This window comes from Linepithema humile, chromosome 1 (genome assembly GCF_040581485.1).
Source record: "Linepithema humile isolate Giens D197 chromosome 1, Lhum_UNIL_v1.0, whole genome shotgun sequence".
Classification (NCBI taxonomy): domain Eukaryota; kingdom Metazoa; phylum Arthropoda; class Insecta; order Hymenoptera; family Formicidae; genus Linepithema; species Linepithema humile.
The window spans coordinates 19,770,467-19,789,916 of record NC_090128.1 but is presented as its reverse complement, the minus strand read 5'-3'; the positions used below and the strand labels follow the sequence as shown (position 1 = coordinate 19,789,916).

Here is a 19,450-nt window from a genome sequence, read left to right as displayed (position 1 = left end):
CGACAATTTGCGTGAATTCATATGTCAAGTTGAATGACGTCGATCGTTGCGAAATCTCGCAAGTGTTCTATTCATATTTGACAGAAAAATCTAGCTGCATATCGTGCGCGGCGAAGGTACGTGCAACTTCTCTCCGCGGGCATCCAAGTTTTGTCAAAAGCAATTCCGACAACTGCGCGGCGATTTGATACGTTGTTGGAAGAAACGATCGAAATGTCTGCCGAGAAATGCAGCTGTCAGACGCATCCGCGTCGAATCGCGTGTTCGCTCCCCGGAAAAGTCTACTTCGATCAGCAATAGATGCACATCTTGCAGATCGCTAAATTAACTTGTCACTTTTGCCGCGTCGCGTTAAAATCTGAACGCCCGCACGCATCTTCGAATACAAAACTAATAACGTCGACCAAGTTTCCCCACGCTGGCCAATTAATGTTTCCGGACGTGCCTGGTAAAAAAAAAAAATATAATCAAGCGGAGGGGAAAGAATTTAAATTACCGCGATGATTCGATACGCGAAACGAAATTTCGTTGCGTTTCTCCGCGAATAGTGAATAAATATATCCATCATACATATAAAACGCAATTGCTCGGAGCTGCAGTATTGCTTTCGCAATACTCATCTAGCCATCATATTTTTATATTTAAAAGACCGTGAAATAAAATAACAAGCACGCGTTGATCGATACACAAAACACCTCTGCTAAAACAAATTTTCGCAATCAATCAATATCAAACCTTGAAATATTCGCGTTTGTATCGAGTAATCATTTTCAAATCCTTCGTATGAGAGAACTACAGAGAATAAAACTCCGTCGTTAAAGATAACATAGATCTGTATAGGTAAACGTATGCTCAACCGCAGCGGTTGAAAAGGCGTGATCGTTAATGTCGTTAGCGCTAATTAATCATTGGCATGCAGATAAATACCGTGTATCACGGCGATAACTAGGCGTGAGCGGGCGGCCGCGTCTGCCGATGATTATGAACAAGCAAACTCATTAGTCGCAGTCGACGTTAACGGCCTCGTTGTTGCACGCCATCGCCCACCCGGTTTGTCCGGTCTTCTATAAGCTGTCGAATTACTAACCGCGCTCGCATTAAGAAGATTACGCGTCCGATGTGACGGGCATGAGGAGATTATGCGTCGGGAAGAAAGCACGGATAGAGATGATTACGGAGGGGGAATTATCCCTGTGACGTCCGACGTTACGATAACTCGAAATGCTGCGATGCTAATACGCGTGGGAACAACGGTGACGAACGGATTATGGTCATCAATTATGCTTGACGCCGTACACCGACTTTGTATACATAATCCGACGCGATATTAACCAATCTGATCCGCATTATTTCGATGAGAGTAAGACATTAATGCGGGAAATAATTGTACTCTTCGAGAGGGAATAAATGAAATTTCATCCGTTACGCGGATAATGTTAATTTGTTGTCGCGGTATACAACAACCTTCGGCTGTAGTTCTAAAAATCGATTGTTCTTGTGAATATTAAGCTTAATTATCTTGTTTCAACACACTATCGGTATGTACGCGAGCTATTGTAACGTGGGTATTATCTAATTTAAATCCCAATTCAATAGAGCTCAATTTTCCGATAGCATAATAAATTCACGTGTATTCCAACTTGGCGATAATTCATACTGAATTGTCGTAATGAATAATTCGCCGATCGAGAATGTTCTTTGTCCGAGATTCCTCCGCGCGATAATTCTTCGCGAGCCGATTTACGAGTTACGAAAATCCACCTCTTACAGGTCAGCGGAAGTTAGAAAATATCCGGGCCGACTGGCGCGGCGATCCATTACCGAGTGACGTCGAAGCGTCGGCCGGGCCGCCGCCACGAGATTCCGTCCGTCGTTTTCGAGTGCGTAATTAATCGTGGAACTCAATCGAGTGCCGAATTAATCGCGGCGAAATTCACGAACCGCGCGTTGTGCCGCAGTACCACTCGCGCGCGCGACTATGAAACGCCGTCGCCGGTGCAAGTGACTCGGCAATAAGCGAGACGGCAGAAAGACCGTGCGGCGACAACCGGAAGGGAGAAAACCGTGTGCCGCGAGGACACCGGAAGATGGATCGCGTATCAAAAAACATGCCGGAACACTGAACAACCCGGACCGCAGAAATAAAGAAAGAAAAGGGGGGTGAGACGTTTTCGCGCTCGGGTAGCAGGACGTCTTCTCGGCGCTCTAATTAATCTTCGTAACGAGCGGACCGCCCGTGGGATCCTCCTCGTAGCACGACACCCCCGAGCCGAAGATACCTCTTCCTTGTGAAACTCTCAGCTGCAGGTGGCACGTAGAGCTGTAAGTAGCGCGAGCAAACGAGCTAGCCGTCAGATGAGACGGTGAAAGGCGCGAGAAGAGATTCGACGTTCGAGATGCTGCCTTAACCCTTTGGCCTACAACCACGAGTAAGACTCGTGGTAAGGAATTTGGTCCCTAAGCAATAAGCACGAGTCTGACTCGTGGTACTTCAACGCGCGACCGACCTTCCTGTTTACTATGGCCCGAGCAATCGGGAGAAAGCGTGTAGGTCAAGTGGTTAATTAACAGAGCGCTTTAGCTAACTGGGGTTCAATTTCCTTAAATACACCCGTTACGCGGATAGCGCGATCAAAGCGCGTCGAGTGCGAACTCAAGGTCGGGCGCCGACGTAAATTAAAGACCATCGACATCGATAACCTCGCTTAAGTGGTTTCAACCAGGCGGCACTTTGCACCGGTGAGGATCGCGAAAGGTGGGCGACGTGTCTTCGATTATCGACCGACTCTAGATCTCTCGAACGTTCACGAAGAAGTCGATAAGGGCGCTACTCCGATAGAGAAGGGCCTCCAATCCTTGAAGGGCGGATAGAAAGACGGGAGTTGGGGAAAATCTTTGAAAAACCCTGTCCCTGATCAAACTATCGAGGCAAATCCCCGAGGCAACTCGGCGCTTCAAAAAGTCATCCTCATCTTCGAAGAATCTACGAGCGAATGAGGTCGGGGCGAAAGAAGACGTACACCTCGCAAGTGATTAAGAATAGTGCGATCAAGAAGAAACTCGACGAATAAAGCCCGCTACTTCGATTCGTTGCGCGATTCCGCAAAGTGAATGTAGAAGAATCAATCTGCAATCATTCAGGGCGGAAACGACGGTGACAAACGGTGCGGTACATTTCGGAAGATTAATTCCGAAAGTGGTCGAAAGAATTTCACGAACGCGATAGAAATTCACGAACCGTTCAAAGGGTCATTGTGATCTTTGCCGCGACGGCGGAGCATTAAACACGGACGGTTGGCTTTACGCGAGGACATTAAGTGGCGGAACGAGTGGCAGACGAGCACAAACGTATTCCGGCCGGCGAGACGAGAGACCGGAAGAGGCGCAACGAAAGGAATAAGAAGCGCGGAGATAGCAGCTGCGTTGGACGGAGTCTATGGCGATGAGACCGGAAGGTTAATCTGGAAGGTTGGATAGAGCGAAGGCAAGGAGAGCCTGAAGTAGCTATCGCGACGGCGGAAAAAGTGGACCTTCGGACCGGCTGGATGTGAGAAATTGGGGGTGGCTCGAGGATGTGTGAAGACGAATGCGCCGAAGATAAGAGCCGGCTGAAGAGGGAAGCGAGCATTGATCCTTGAACTCTGTTATCCTGGCGAGAAAGGAAAACGAGTGCCTCCACACGTGCGCGGTAATAAAATCGAGTGCGTAGTATTTCGTGCGACTTTATCACCGAATAACATTGCCGATCGCCCTCCCCCTTTCGTTAATTCCAAAAAAAAAACTCGCCATTAAAGTCCTCACGAAAATTCGAGGAGACTTTTAGAAAAGCTTCGCGCGATCGCGATAAATCCTGATTATTGCTGCACCGTGAAATTTACTTGAGGATTATCGCCGATGAAGAATGGTTACGCTAAGTAATCCTTTCGAAGAGGTTAATTAAACATCTTATCAAGACAAAGGATCCACGATCCTATTACATTCGGCCATCCTGCAACGCGGTTGTGAAGGAAGTGCTGCGGGTGAGCCGGTGGGTTAATGATGATGGCATGAGGACATTAGTAAGGACGCGCTGCGGGCCCAGCGAGGAGGAGGATGAGGATGGTGGTGGGCGTGATGGTCCTTGGTCAGCTACTGACGAGGATCCTACTCGCAGCCCACGCAGGAGATCGCCTCGCGGCAGCTCGCAGGATTCTCAGAGACGTGCCGCTGATAGATGGGTAAGTTAAATCCTGTGTAAACCAGAGACCTTTCAACAAGTTGCAGGGCATTTAACGCAAATCGCCAAAATGCCGCAACGCGCGAGCCTCATTAAAGCGTTCTCCGGGCGTTTCGAATTAATCTTATTTCGTTCATTTCTGCTTAAAACTGCATTAATATTTATTAAAAGTGCATTTAATAATTATTCTCGTTAATCTTGACTACTATGTCTTAATTTCTTATTCAAAAATTAATCAAAATCAAAAATTTGAATTGCAATAAAAATGTCTTCTGATTATATTGCTATTATTTTAATTTATCTACATTCGCAAATATGTGAATAGTGAAGTTGTAGATTCTGTATGTTATATTCGCAGTCATTTTCGTCCCGCCATATTTCACGAAGCAGTTACAAACGGAAAATATATGTGCGAAACTAGTGTAATTTGCGTCGGCGAGGAAAATAGAGAAGAGAACTCGTATATATGAGAATCTGCGGGCCACCGTTCAAATGTTAGGAAACCGCGATTTAATTAACGTAATTAATATTAGTCTTAAAACAAAGCGCGTTTACAATATCTGAAAATTTTCGTGGTATCAGAACGTTTTGTTGCACTCGGAAAAAATTCTTGACTGAAACGAGGAGCAAACTGAATTCTGTTTCAAAATGGAAACAAAAGTTCTCGCGAAAACTTCTGCGATATAATTCCGTGAAAGCCAGGAAAATGGGCGCCTCGCCCATTCTCGCGTATCCCGCTCGCCTTTGTCAGCCGTTGACGAGCAGCGAAAAAATGCTGCGTCAAAAATTCAACGGATAACTTGAATCCCATCGTATAATCGTTAGCCGTGGCAACGCGAAAGGTACTACTACGGCGCGCGAATTTATAGCCGGCGAGAACAATGTCGTCGTAACGACACGGTCGTCGCGCACGGTCGACTTTGTATGACCGGGCGTGACTCTAATTACACCGAGAATTAAACTTCAAAGGAATGTCCGTCGTGTCCGATTTGCTGTGACGCGTTACAACCATCTGCGCCGTACAATGACGATTCTATTAGACAATCCTGTTAGCCGTATTGTCATATCCAGTCTTCCGGAAGACCGGATATCTGACTTAATAATCAGAAGAGCGCATTGGCAAGATCAAATGAAAAAATTAGCACTTGAGTGGCGCATAGAGTCAGAGTCAAAGAAGAATGCTTTTTGCGTCAAAGATAATTTGTGCAAAACTTATCTTTACATTACATTTTAGATTGAAAATATGATAATAATTACTGAAATAAAATATCGCTATTTCAGCAATGGCACATTAAAAATTTGTATTGCTATTACTTTTTATAACCGGCTGAATGCAAGTTTGCTATTAAACAAAGAATGATTCTAACATTCCGATGCAAGATTAAAAATTTCTAGACGCCTGAAACTTGCTCGCAATTTTGCAATCACGACTTGAATATTTGAAACTGGAGAACAATCCCGTTTAGTATTCCACGGGCCAGCGGCTTCAATTTCAAGAACAGGGGATATACAGTAAACAAAAATAAGATCAGACTCAAGATGCGACGGGAATTAAAAATAACCAGACAGCGGACTGCGTAAATAGGATTCGCCGGTCTATTGGGGTCACTACCAGGATCGTTTCTTCATACAAAAGCAAAAGAAAAGAAAAAAAAAAAAAAACCCAATTGAATCGTACCGAGAAAGAGAGTCGCGCATTTTCGCTGAGATAATGAGAAAGTTTTGCGAGCGCGGAAAAGAAAAGACGTTAATGGAGAAGAGCAAGGAAAAAAGAAACCTGAGAGAATAGGACGGAGGGCGCACCGGCAGGAGACGGCGAAGGAGGATGGAATTCACTCGAGAGGCCCGTTGGCTGTTGGTCCCCGGGTTTCTCGGGTTACCGGAGAGTAGATACGAATTTCCGGTTCTCCTGCTCGGTACAAACTCGTATGTCTCTTCCATTCGCTTCCGTGTTCGCACGCGCGCAAGAGTAAATATGTAACCACTCGAGTGTATTCGCCGGGGGAGTATCTATATCGATGCGTCTAATGTCCGACGTTCCTTTTCTTTTTCCCACAAAAAGAATTCGTAAGCTTCGAATTTACAATTCGTACCGTTGTGTATCGCGACACTACGCTTATATTATTTCTTTCAATTTAAATATTTTAACAGTTAGCACAGGCAACGTGGTTTAAATATTGCAATGTTCCATTTTGTATATTTAAACATTCATTCTTCATGTATTTACAATATATTTTCAAAATATCGAGGCGATATGACGATATTGCATGGAAACTGGTTTCGCTTAAGTAGACTTTAAGTAATAATCGCTTTTCGTCGATGCGAAACACATTTTTCCTACGAAACTCCGATGCTACTCTGGCCGCCGATTCCACGAGCAAACTCTCTGAGAAACTCTCGAAAGTGGTTCCGATAAAAGACCGAGGAAGAGACACACCAGCGATTTCCTTGGCGAACTGACCGAAAGCGGCTCGTTACCAATAACGAGCGAAAGCCTCGCCGGGCGCATTGTGCAGCAAATAATAGTTCAGCCCTTCTGCTCCGGCTCTAGAATGAAGTGGTTCGTGTGACCCGCGGGCGACGGGCACGTCACGTGTCGTTGGTGAAAAGGGAAAAAAATTGTGCCCGGAATTTCCGAGCGAAACGCTGAATGAAAGCGTATGAAGCGCGAGTTGCATGAAAAACCGTTCGATCGTACTTAACGCAAACCGCGCGATTATCTCGATTCAATATTAATGTTTAAAGATCCGCGCAAATGGATGCTGAATATGGAATGCAGAATGCGGAATGCAGGATGCGGGACGCGAAAGCGGCAGCGTGCCATACAAGGATGGCGAAGCAATCGGTTTCGCATCCATCCGCGTTCCACATTACAAATTCGCGTCGGCAGCCGTGGAGCTTAACTCTCAAGTGCCTGGTGTATATTTGATATTCTGTCGATACGTTTGAAATCAATGTTTCACTTAATCCGCGATATTCAAATAATTTCACAAAAGACTGCTGAGAGAAAATAATCCTCTTGTAATCCCACGAGATTATCGCGGCGCTTCATCAACGTGATTGGAATTAATTGATTAATCTCGAAAAGAAACCAAATGAATGCAAACGAATAATTGCGAGAAAGGATGTAAAACAAAACAAGGAAACGGCGGAGATAAAAACTGCTCGGCGGACGACACTTGGCGATTTACTATCCCCAAGAAGTAGAAATGCAGTTCTTAATCCCGTCGGCGCCGTCAAGTATATTGTAAGCGAAACAAGTTAACGGCGTCATCATATAATTAAACCGGCGATGAGTTTCTCGCATTGGAAGAGGACTCCACCGGCGACCGATGGAGATCTCGGAAATACGCTTCCATAAACCTGATAACTGCGATGGACCAACCGGCTTAATTACCTCGTTACGCCACCGCTGTTTATAGCTTTCGTCGTCGCGCGGAAATATTTAATTACCCTCTCCGAATTAATTCCGGACTAGACGGAACCGGTGTCGGGCGGATTAAAAAACGGCGGTACAGGAACTGAACGAGGGTCCCCACGTCGTCGTTGCATGCCAAAAGGATTTCCGAGTGCTTCCGCTGCCGCGAGAAAGAATTGCTCGGAACTAGGCTCGGTATTAGGGGCGTTCAACTCCAACCGAAACACTCTCGAGCGCTCCTTCGGGCTGGCCGCGCGAGTGTCCCGAGTAGTTCTAATTATTTGCAATTAGGTTTCCCGTGTTCTCTCTTCGCCGCGATAGGTCCCGGTTATCGCCAGTGCGATGGGCAATTTCACGCTTTCCTACGCACGCAGAAAATTTCAAGGCAAAATGTGATCTATTTAATGGAAATGTTGCCCTCTTTGTTGAGCAGCGCGCGCTCACGAAAATGGGCCGCGCGTTTGTTCCATAATTATGCGCGTACGCTCTCGGTAGCGAAATTGGGGTAATGTCGCCGAAATAATGAAAATGCGAGCCATTTCAGCTGGTCTATAGCCTGTTGAGGAAAATTTCGCAATATCAGGCGAAATGTAAGTTCATTCCCTAAGCTGTTTTCTCCACAGGATAAAGCGCAAAATAGCATAAAGAAAAAAATGCCTAAAGACATTAAAGTAAAAGATTGCTAAATAAAAATTTTAGAATTCCAAAGAAAATAGCGGTATCTAACGTTTGAAGAAAAAAATGCTAAAAGATACTTTCGCCAACTTCAAGTTATCTAAAAATTTCTCTCACACACTATGGCGCATGTATCTTCGCGCTTTCTTACAACATTATTATAAAACATGCACGCGAATTTTCGATTGACTGCTTTCAAGAAAATACTTTTCGTATCTATTGAACTATACGTCGTTAGCTTTCAACTTCTCGTTCCACCGTTTCGTATTTTCAATTTTCTTCTTATCTCAATGTAAGTAAGAAAGGAAAACTATCATATTTAGAAAAATATTGTACTCCTCATGACGGTATATAAAACCGTCAAACGCGAAGAAAAAAGATCTACGGAATGATGTCGCGCGCCTTTCCTCGCAGACACTCGATAGAATCGAGTAACTTTCCTGCCGAAATCGATATTCTTGAATGATTACGATCGCAATAATCGTCAAAATTCGTTATCGAAACTACGATTCGCTATCGAAACACGATCGAAGGAAATGTGCGATCTGATTACCGTGGCTCGAACAAGACGAATGGATTCTTTGGAAGATCGAAATTCGCTGCCGCGACGCACTAATTGTAAGCTTGTCCATAAAGCTGAATCTTAGGGTCGCTTCTTTTGATTTGGCTGTTTTATTTGTGTACAAAAATAAAAATGAGAAAAGCCGCGAGCATTTCCAATTTATTTCGAATCTATTCGGTCGCTCGATTGCAGGCGATTTCGTCGAACGCAATCGAGCCCGCTCCACTTTCGTGGATGTAGGTGGGAGTAAGAAATGAGGGTGTTTTCTTTTTTCATTTCCACCTGCATCGAGATAAGGAGAAAATCGAAAATAGAACCTGATGGAATGAGAAGTTGAAAACTAATGATGTATCGCTCGAAAAATACGGAAATGGAAGAAGATAATAATACACATTTCTTTCTTAAATTGGCTGTGCTATATTTTTTTATCTTGCTTCTTATCTAATGCTAGAATTCAAAATTAACATTATATTTTTCATAGCAAAAAAGTTTCCTCACTTCTTTACTTTCCTCATGTTTTGGAACAAAAATTTGTATCTTTCTTATATCTGAAAACAACAGTTATATTTTTTTCAACTGAACGTTGATCTTATTTATTATACCTTTTTTTTTTTTTTTTTACTGTCTGCTGTAGAGTATAAAAAAATATAGATTTTATCTCGAGAAAGTGCGTTAAAACTAATGAGCGGTAGTACCCGAACGCAAAGTTCGATATCGGGTTCGTTAATCTGAAATTCCCGCGGACATCCTCAAACGACTTCGCTAATTTTTTGCCACCCTTAGTTATAATTGATTTTATTAACGAGCTGCGAAGTCGTCAGACTTGCGGAACTCCGATGGCAGCTTTCGTTAGGGTGTTCGTTAACAGTACGCCGACAAGCGAGCCCGGGGCCTCGTTCGGCCTCTGATAACGATCGAAGTTTCTTCCAATCCCCATTTAAAAATTCGCCATTGTACGAAGCAATTCAAGAAAAGAAGAATGGAAACGAATTATTGGCGCCGTCCACTGAATCCATTTGTAAGGAACGGAAGAATTGTGAAGGGTCGGTCACCGTGAGATCATATTATAACGCAACGGGCGGCCGTTCACTCGGCTCCGAGATTTATGTGCTCGACTGATGGCCGACCGGCACGGCTCTAAAACTCATTCTCGTAACAGCGGCGTATCAATTTCCCGCTACGCCGATTACAAAGCGATACAATGGCGGGACCATCACTGCAAATCTAATCAAATAATTGGCAAAAAATCGGCGGAAAGATACATCGCGGCCGCTCGACGCGTAGCTCTTCGCGCGCAGCGCCGGATAAAAAGACAATGCGCATTAATCAAAATCAGTCGGCGCGGTAATTAATTAAGTTTCTTCCGAGAGATGTTTCCAAGCCGCAAATTTTGCACGGGACGGAAGACAGATGGCGGCGTTCATACCGAGGGCACCACGAAATTCAGACAAAAACACGCTAGGTACTAATCCGGGATCTCATTCGGCCAGTGCTCGAGATACTGAGCGGTAGACGGATTAACGGAGTAATTTGCAGCGCATAGGAAATGCCGGCCGAGTGAACGATAAACCGACCGACGCAGGCGGATAGAGGAAAGCGAAAAGATACGGATGATGAAGTGGCGGATTGAAGCGAAACGGCTACTATGCTAGCGTACACAAAAGAATTGAAAGAGTTAATTTGCACAGTCACAAGCGGAACTTTTTAATTGCGACAATTGCTAAGTGAAATCAGATCGAGGGAAACAAGAAAAATATAAAAAAAAAAACATACGGAAAGAAAGCAATAAATATTTGCGGCTATAAAATCAACGTAGAAAAGGAAATAGAGATAAATTCGCAAATTCGCCAAACTGCGGAGCAAGTATGTCGGAGAGATACGCGGAAGACAAATCTTCGTCGCTACGACGATCGTCAGCGGCAAATGCGGCGAAGTTAATTTTCGGCACTGCGCGTTCGCGGTTCCACGATATATGTGTACGCCAGGAACCGACAGACACCAACTTCCGGTGGAGTTAATGTAGCAGTAACGCGTAACTCGATTTCACGGAGTTGCTCGAACGCGTTCGGTACTCGGCGCTCCCAGGACCTCTCAGGGACCCTATCCTGTTCGCTGAAATCGGATCTGGATCTTGGATTCAGAAACGTGACTGAAAACTCCGAGTAAAGTCCGAGGAGCCCAATGGGACACGCGCGCACGGCGAAAATCAGGCGGACGCAAAGTTTTGCGCGACAACAGTCACGAAATTTCATTGATTTCGCTCCCGTTCACGGTTCGAATGGTAAATTGAGAAAATTTGCTTACTCTGTTCGGTTAAAATAACGAAAGTTCGCTTCTTGCGCAAATGCCACATCGCTTAAACTTAATTTTCTCAAGGTAATATTCCGACTTGTGCTTGACTGAGAAAATTGTCAAGGTGAGGCGAGATAAAAAAAATAATGTATGCAAAATCGCATGATAAAATATAAAAATTGTTGAAAAACAGTTTGATTAAAAGCAATGATTTACAGACTCGCGCAGGGAATTTTTGTTACATTAAAGAAGAGAAAAATTCGCAGTTGAGTTCGATTATTAATTTAATTCCGCATCACATGCAGATTTTAAATGTGATAAAATCGCACCATATGAAAACGTCAGGCGCAATGTGTTTAAAATTTTTTAATCTTCTACACCATGATATAACATGTCCCGTCCTAGCAAGTTTCATGAATATATGAATATATGAGGCAGTAACGTTTGCGTACGTTAGTAGGGTTAATAAAAAAGTTAATAACGTAATAGAGACACGGCACGCAAATAGCGCAGGACCACGAAATAAATTGTCACCATTACGGAAAGTAATAAGCCTTAAAACGCTGCAGGTTGGCTTCGCGGTAAGAGGAATAACTTTAAAGAGGTACTAACGAGATTTACTGGCGAGGCCGCGCTGATCAAAGTAGATGGATTAAATTTCACGAATTACACGGAGGCAACCGAAAACTTTGAAAATCGCGAGATAATTGTTGAAAAAAATTGTAACTACAAACTCATTTATGCTTATATTTATCAAACAATTTTTGTCAAATTTTTTGCTACCAAATGTAGCTGTTGCAGCGAAAAAAATCTTCTCCAACACATTTCGAACGTTGACTCGCTGACATTTATTGATAACGTAACCGTGAAATATATTCTGCAGAGCCAACAAAATGTGGCATTGACGTTAAGTCGCGGCAAAAAAAAATCAGTCGACAAAGAATAATCCGAGCACGCTGTATGCTCAGCGGCGAAGAGGTACATATTCCCAAAAAGAGGTACGCGAGTGGTAACAATTTGTCAGTGCGTCGTTAAACGCATCCCAAATGCGAAACCGAAAAATTCGAGCAACGTGTACATCCTCAGAGGCGGCTGTAAAATTAAACAAAGGCGGATCTTTAATGAATTATTTTTAACGGCCGTTTTAAGCAGGAAACGCCGGTAACTCCTGGTTACGATCGTATCGTTAAACTCCTTATTTATCCTATAAAGGTGATGGGTTCGAAGCGCGTCGGCGCGCAAGACCGGAAGACTTATTTGCATGCCGAGTAACGTAACTGCAGCCGGCAAACGGAATATACTCGCCATTCATATGCATATATGGGGGACCAGCCACCTTATCGCACTTTGCCAATTAACTACCGCGCTCACCGCCCACGCCGCCCACCGCCTCTTAACTGGCGATTCCGCCGGCTAACCCCTTCGTCGCTCCGGCAAACGACGAAAATTCGTCGGTAGTTTCGCGAAATCGACACCAAAGCTATCTCGGCTCTTAAGCGCGCGTTGCATCCCGTGAATATGTATGAGGAGATCGCAAAGGATGAAAGAGGGCGGAACTTAAAAGTACGAAGAGAAGGATGCCATCGAAATTATTAATTGTACCGTTTAGTTTGAAGCCGTGGTTATTCGGGAGTTCGAGTTTTAAGTAGCAACGCTCAGGCGAGCACTTACGCGCGATATTTTATAAATCACTGCTGCAACACCTCTTTTTTTTTCGCTCGTGCTGCTCCGCGCTTCATTTCCACATCCGCGTTTTTTTCTTCCTCTTTTAACTCTTACTTGCTTTTAATCAATCACTTCTCGATATACATTTAACCGTTAAATGTCGAGCTGTCCATACAAAACTCACAATATGTATTTACGCGCGCGGGATAAACAGCCGACAACCAGTTATCATCACGGAAAAGCAATTGTGCTACGTTAATTGCGAGTGATAAACTCATTTCTCTATAAAATTGAATATATAATTAAACCAAAACTGGATAAAAATACTGAAGTCAATTTAATATATTTTGCAATTAATATAGTATATATATAATTTGCTGTTATTTATAAAATTTCTAAAATATTTTTTCTCATGTTAATAATCGAATAAGACGACTTAATGTAAAGCTCCTGCAGTTTTTTCGTATTTTTATAGGTGCAAAAGTTTTAGTATCCACTGAGCCAAAATTAACATCGGATCTCGCCTTAGAGTTCCGTTCGCTGAATATGTATAGGGAATTAACGGAAACATACTTTAATAGCGCGGAAGTGTCTTCATGATCATTATTGCCGAATAGCGTAACGTACGCTACTGTAAATCATGCATTATTCCTGTAGTCCATTCGGAGTTCGATCGAAATTGAGTTTTCATAATTCGCAATTACGAGGTAACGATAATTAGGCGATTTATGACGATAATTTCTATCATGAATTTGTAATAGCGCGAGCATTCCTCTAGACTCGAGGTAAATTTATTGTTTCACCGTACGGCAGTAGCGCATAAATCAAGAGCGAAACTGCCGGCAAGCTGTCTTATATAAGTAGCCTCCGTCGGGTTTTTAATTCCGCTCTTAGAAAATAAATCGTTGCGGCTAAAACGAGTAAGTGCGCTGATTTCCATGACGTTCCGCTATCGACGAATGCAAACACGACTCTGGCCGTCGGCCAAAATTCCACGCGGGCACTTTTATGAATTAAAAATTGCCTACGTGTTGTTAACGGCCGGCCCGAAGAGCGAATCGAGGCAAATGACGATTACAAATGACGTCGTCGCGAAATTCCAGCATAATGCGGAGCACGCGATAGAAGCGAATCGCTGAGAAGTGAATCGAATAGAACGGTGTCGATTGAGGGATTAATTATATGCGAAACACTCAGAATTACACATGGATTACATCGCTCTTTGTCAAAGTGCATTTTACGGATATTCTCGCGCACGTCTCCAACGAGACGTACGTAGTTCGAGTGTCTCGAGGCTGCGTGCGTGGTAGCCCACATGAAACAAAGGGCTTTACCGGCGTTTGGTCACACTATCCTGCATGAGCGATCCAATGAACAAAAGGACTCGGTCTCTCTATGCACACAGGAAGTCTCATTGTATCTGTTTAGCCGACTGTTGTATACATGCATTTGGAGATGGTTTACAGGCTCGAGCGACCTACTACTAAATTTATCCCTTTCAACCTGATATTATTTTGATCCTTGGCAAGCATATCCTTCCCTTCTAAAGATAAAACTCTTGGATAATGTAACAAAGAAACCGTTTGACGCTAAGTTAAAGTGCACTTAGCGCATAATACAAATGTATAAAATGCATTCTGCGTTTGGACTTTCATAACAGAATTGTTTTGTCCCCTATAAAGCTACGTAGCTAAATATGCACTTTGGACACTGTCGAACAGAATGGCGCACGTCCCTGATATTTAAATCAAGTCGGACATTCGCGCATTGCCAACATTCATATATTCCGAAAACGATCGAACTATCGCCAGAGAGAAGCTTGAGAGCGGCCATCCCGGTTTTGTGCGAAACGATCCTTGTTCACGTAGTCATCGTTATCTGCATCCATTTTGAAGTTCGCAGTGTGCAGCATTTATTTTTCGACACCGCCAGTCTGTTCATGTTACACGAACAATTTATTCACGCTACATGCGCAAATTGTGAATCAGGATTTAATTCTGTAATACAATACAATGTAATTCCAACTCTAAAATGGATACAAATGCTTTGTTATCCATGAATATAGATGTACGAACTAAAAACGCAGGATGTTAAAATCGCTGTATTGCAATAATATTGTATAATCTATAATTATCATTATTTAATATTTTAATCTTTGAAGATTATCCATTCATATTTATCAATAATTTGACTTGAAACAAAGTAAAATAACATCAGACTAATCAATATTTTATCATGAAAGAAACGAATTTTCATACAAATTATCGCAAAAGGGAGAAATAAATAAAATATAAAAATATTCTGCAAAAAACTTTAGGCAAAACTTTATGCAAAAATTTTTATAAAAATACTTTCTTGTTTACGGCATTCGGAACGTCAGAGCGTTCGTTTTATACGACATCCGATACATCAACGCTCTCATTAGTTCGTGCGCGCGCGTGCTACCTCAATTATACCAAAAAGAGGATACGCGCCCCTGCGTTCGTACAACACTTACTGACCCATGTTCAGCACGGCTACCTCTCTCCGACTTCTATTATATCATTTGCTCTCAAATTTCCCTCTGTCATTATTCAGGAGGGGGGGGGGGCGGAAAAGGGGAAAGGGCGAAAATCCGATAGTACGCGAATGTTCGTTTGGTTATCTAATTCTGCTAGAAGTTAGGCACCTATCGCGCCGCATGTAAAGTACATTTGGAGAAGGTACGGTGTGGTTAGTTACAAACGAACGGCAGATCCATCGCTGATTCGAGGCAGATTTGTTGGGGTAACAATGCACGCACACACTTGGCGCACGCCTCTTCGTTATCGGTGTGTGCATCGAGCACCGAAATTCCTTTACGTCAAACTATGCCGTTGTCTGCTGGTTTGCGATTAGAGTAAATTCCGCAAGTGCAAAGAATATTTGGCATCGCGGCGCGACGAATCTGTCAATTTTGCATCTTACGCTAATTAAATAATTATTATTCCGCTGGCAACTTTCGCAACACGAAGAAGAAAAAAAATTCTTTTTATCAACGCAGACATATATTGGAATTATATCCGCGTGTAAAAAATTGTCATTTTTAATATTTATACAAGATGCACGACGTTCATGCTTATCTTGAGGAAAGAAATTTGGTATTCAACACGTCGCTGAATTAACTTCATGTCTCATCTCGGCAAGAATGCAGACATATTTCTTATTTCCGCGGAACATTCTCTGTAGCTCTATGGAAAATAAGTTTGACACAGCAACTGAGTTCACCACAAGTTGAACATCAGATAATGCTGTTGTAAAGGCCGAACTTTGACTATATAGAGTTTCTTTGACATGGAATGAAATTACAGGACATTGAATATTCGCATTTCAAATATGATCAATGTCGGAAGAAATTAAACCAGAAGCACACGATAAAACGATAAAGCACGAGAAAAAGAAAGGAAAGGAAAAATTACACGTTGCGAAAAACTTTGACAAAAAGCTTTGGAATATTCCATATTCAAAAGCAAGTTAATCGCTTTATATAAATCGCATTTACGCTTCGTTTAGCATCACATTGATACTTTATTTTTATAAAACATGGGATATTTTCGAGACCTAACAATGGAATAATTAAACTTCAAAGATTAAAAAAGAAATGGTGACAAAAAACACAAACGCATATTATAAAAGCCAAGTTAAAATCTTTGACGAGAAACTCTTTGATACTTTATCAATAGTGTGTTGTCCGTGGTTTTTTTTAAGATTTACGTTGCGATACTTCTTTTTTTTCGTTGGAAAACTATGCGCATCCGTGTAACCTAATATAACAACTTTATTGGGAAAGTATTTGGTAGGAGTTTCCCAACGCAAAATGTATTCCGTGTCACGCGCATAAGACACGTGTTCTACCGGAATAAATTTATCCAACTATTTTAAAGTGGCGTGCCATGTTTAGCTTAAAAAGTTTAAAGAGCAGAAAAATCTCGGACAAAGCGCGTGTACACACATACAGTGCAATATTTTTCCTTTTTCCTCAGGCACAACGACCTACCCTGGAACATACGGAAGTTTCTGAAGAACCAGCTGAGGGAGTTCAGCTTTGATGACCTAAGGGACACTCATCCTTGGTCACGAAGCGCCTGGAGCCACACAGATCTCAGGAGATTGAAGGAGGGCATGGTTGCAGCGCAGGTGAGTTTAATAATAACCGTAATAACAAGAGTTCGCCAAAGTTATTACTTCGACCGAAGTTCGCCCAACGTATCGCGAAACTGATTGAATGTACCAAAAGTTTTTCATTCAATATCAAACATGCAACAATTAATTGCTGTTAATATAGCGCCGTGATATAAAATTTAGGAGCAAAATCTAATAGCACATCGAAAAACGTCGTGACAAATGATTTCTGATAGCTCGATTTTGCGAAATAAACAAGAATATCATAAAATTCTTAAAAAGATCACTGAAAAACTACTCGTCAGACGTGATTGTTAACTTTTCAAGTTTTAATTATTTTAATTATGCATATTAATAATTATGCTCATAAATATTTCTGGGATTTTGGGACTAAAATTTCACGTTAGAGATATAGATTCATGGTTATTTATTTTTATCAGTAAAAATACTGTGTAAAATATTGCGTAATACCACACAAAGTGGTCAAACAGAAAAAAAAACATTGCTGCAAATTAATTTTTCGGTTTTCGAACAAACAAACCTAGCAATTAGTCGAGTTTAACGCGTGATTTTCGCCAACTTCATCGTAGCTCGCAAGTGAAAATTAAATCCACGCGAATGAGGGAATCGCATGTCACCTACAAGCCGCAGTACCGCCAAATTGCAATTAAATGTTCGCACATAGAACCCAACCTGCAGAGTCATCGACAATTATAACTAATTTAAAGTCACGTTAATCCAGTCTGATTTAAATTTAAGCGGCTGCCGACTCTCAGAATCGCACGCAATTGCCCGTTCACCAATATTGCAATTAAACGTCCGTCATATCCTGAAGCCTGTTTTGTTCATGGCAACTGCGGATTATTAATTTATAGCATGCTGTGTACGTAGCTCAGTCATAAATCAAACAGCGATGCCACACGCCTAATTGCGATTAATCGATTTTGCGAAGATTTCGTGTTGACGTTTAATTCAAACATGAATGCGCAACGCTTTGCAAGCTTGAAACGTTCCAATGTGCCAATCTACGTAAATTTTATAATCTTGACAAGTGCGATGAAATTTGCATTGCAAAAAGGTACGGGCTGTAAAATGTGCGGTACAAGAGAAATAAAGCTCCGCAATGTATATCGGACGTGTTACGGTAATGCAAAAATTAATTATCCGCCGTGCTACGTCGTCCGGAACAAGTTCGCGAGCAAAATTTCCTGAATAACGCGGATATCCGAAATTACCAGCGGATCCAATCTTCCTTGAGCCGTGAATTTAACGAATATAAATTCGGCCTTTCCGATCGCGCAGTTAAAGCTTTCGCGTGCGCGACGCGAAATTTCCACCGGGCGATCGTTAATAACGGGGATTAATCTAAAATCGCAATTAAGATCTAACCGTAAAAAATCGCCGCTCGGTTCAATTAACGGCGGAAACGGCTCTTTAACGATCCGAGGAAAATCGAAGCGAACTTGGGCAATTAATTTCCTTCGGTTGCCCACCGTGCTTCACGTGCCGCCGAAAATTTACCACGACACGATCGGTTTCTTCTCCTTCCATCCGCCGAGATACCTTCGATTAATCTCGCAGAAATCCTTTTCGAACGACTCGGTATCGTTTCGAGTAAACTTCGACATAGCGCGCGAAACTTTGCGCGAAGTCCGAAGACGTCGATTGAGCAATGGCCACATTCGAGATAGTCTAAAGTTAGAAAAAGAATTAAAGCAAAGAATGATAATAGGATTACAGCAAATTAAAAGGATTATTACACCAATAACACGTATTTACATTTTTTTCATTAAAAAAAATTGTAAGAAAAAAGTATAAAATATATAATATATAAGGTATAAAAAGTATGAAAATAGTTTAAAAATGATTTAATTAATTAGACAAAATACTAAGAAATTAAAATAAATATTCGGAAGCGCTCCGGCTAATGCCACGCAAACTCTTTCGCACGACGATTTCCTCCAATTCGAAATGAACTCATTATCAAAAATTACTCTTCTTTGTGCATCGCAACGCTTATTGCGTTTAAAGTAGCTCTCAAAGGAGAGCAGAGACTGCGCGGGGAATTTATTTACGGTACTTGGAGCGCGCGCGCGCGCGCGCGCATCTGAAGACGTGAAGTGCATAGTCAAGAGTTAGCACAGAGGAAGACGCGGATAAAGACAAGACGCACGCAGTCGCAGTGTAAACGCAAAGCAGTCCGGCAGAAAGTTTCAGGCGCGTACGGGAGAATAAAGATATTCCCCGTGAATGTGCGCTCAAACGTCGAATTTGATGGAGCGTGCCGCATGTATAGAGGTTGCCCGTATACCGCGGTCCATTCAGACGAGAATCTTGGCTCATATTAAATAAACGATGTGACTCAATAGCACGGTAATAACGGGTGTACCGATCGTGGACCCGTTACGGGCACGATATAGCGCGCGAATCCATTAGGAACCGATATTGAATGGGGCTGCGAGAACGGAACGCGCGGCAGACC

The 19,450-nt window shown here is 42.5% G+C and overlaps 1 protein-coding gene across 1 annotated transcript in view; it reads left to right on the top strand.

Moving 5' to 3' along the window:
• The window catches only part of LOC105667349 (dipeptidase 1), an 84,748-nt gene that overhangs the window by 777 nt on the left and 64,521 nt on the right, over positions 1–19,450 (top strand). Inside the window, exons 2-3 of the mRNA XM_012359101.2 lie at positions 1,771–4,217; positions 16,830–16,983. Of these exons, the coding sequence (XP_012214524.1) occupies positions 4,093–4,217; positions 16,830–16,983 (279 nt within the window). The 5' untranslated portion in view covers positions 1,771–4,092. The remainder of the gene's footprint in view (positions 1–1,770; positions 4,218–16,829; positions 16,984–19,450) is intronic.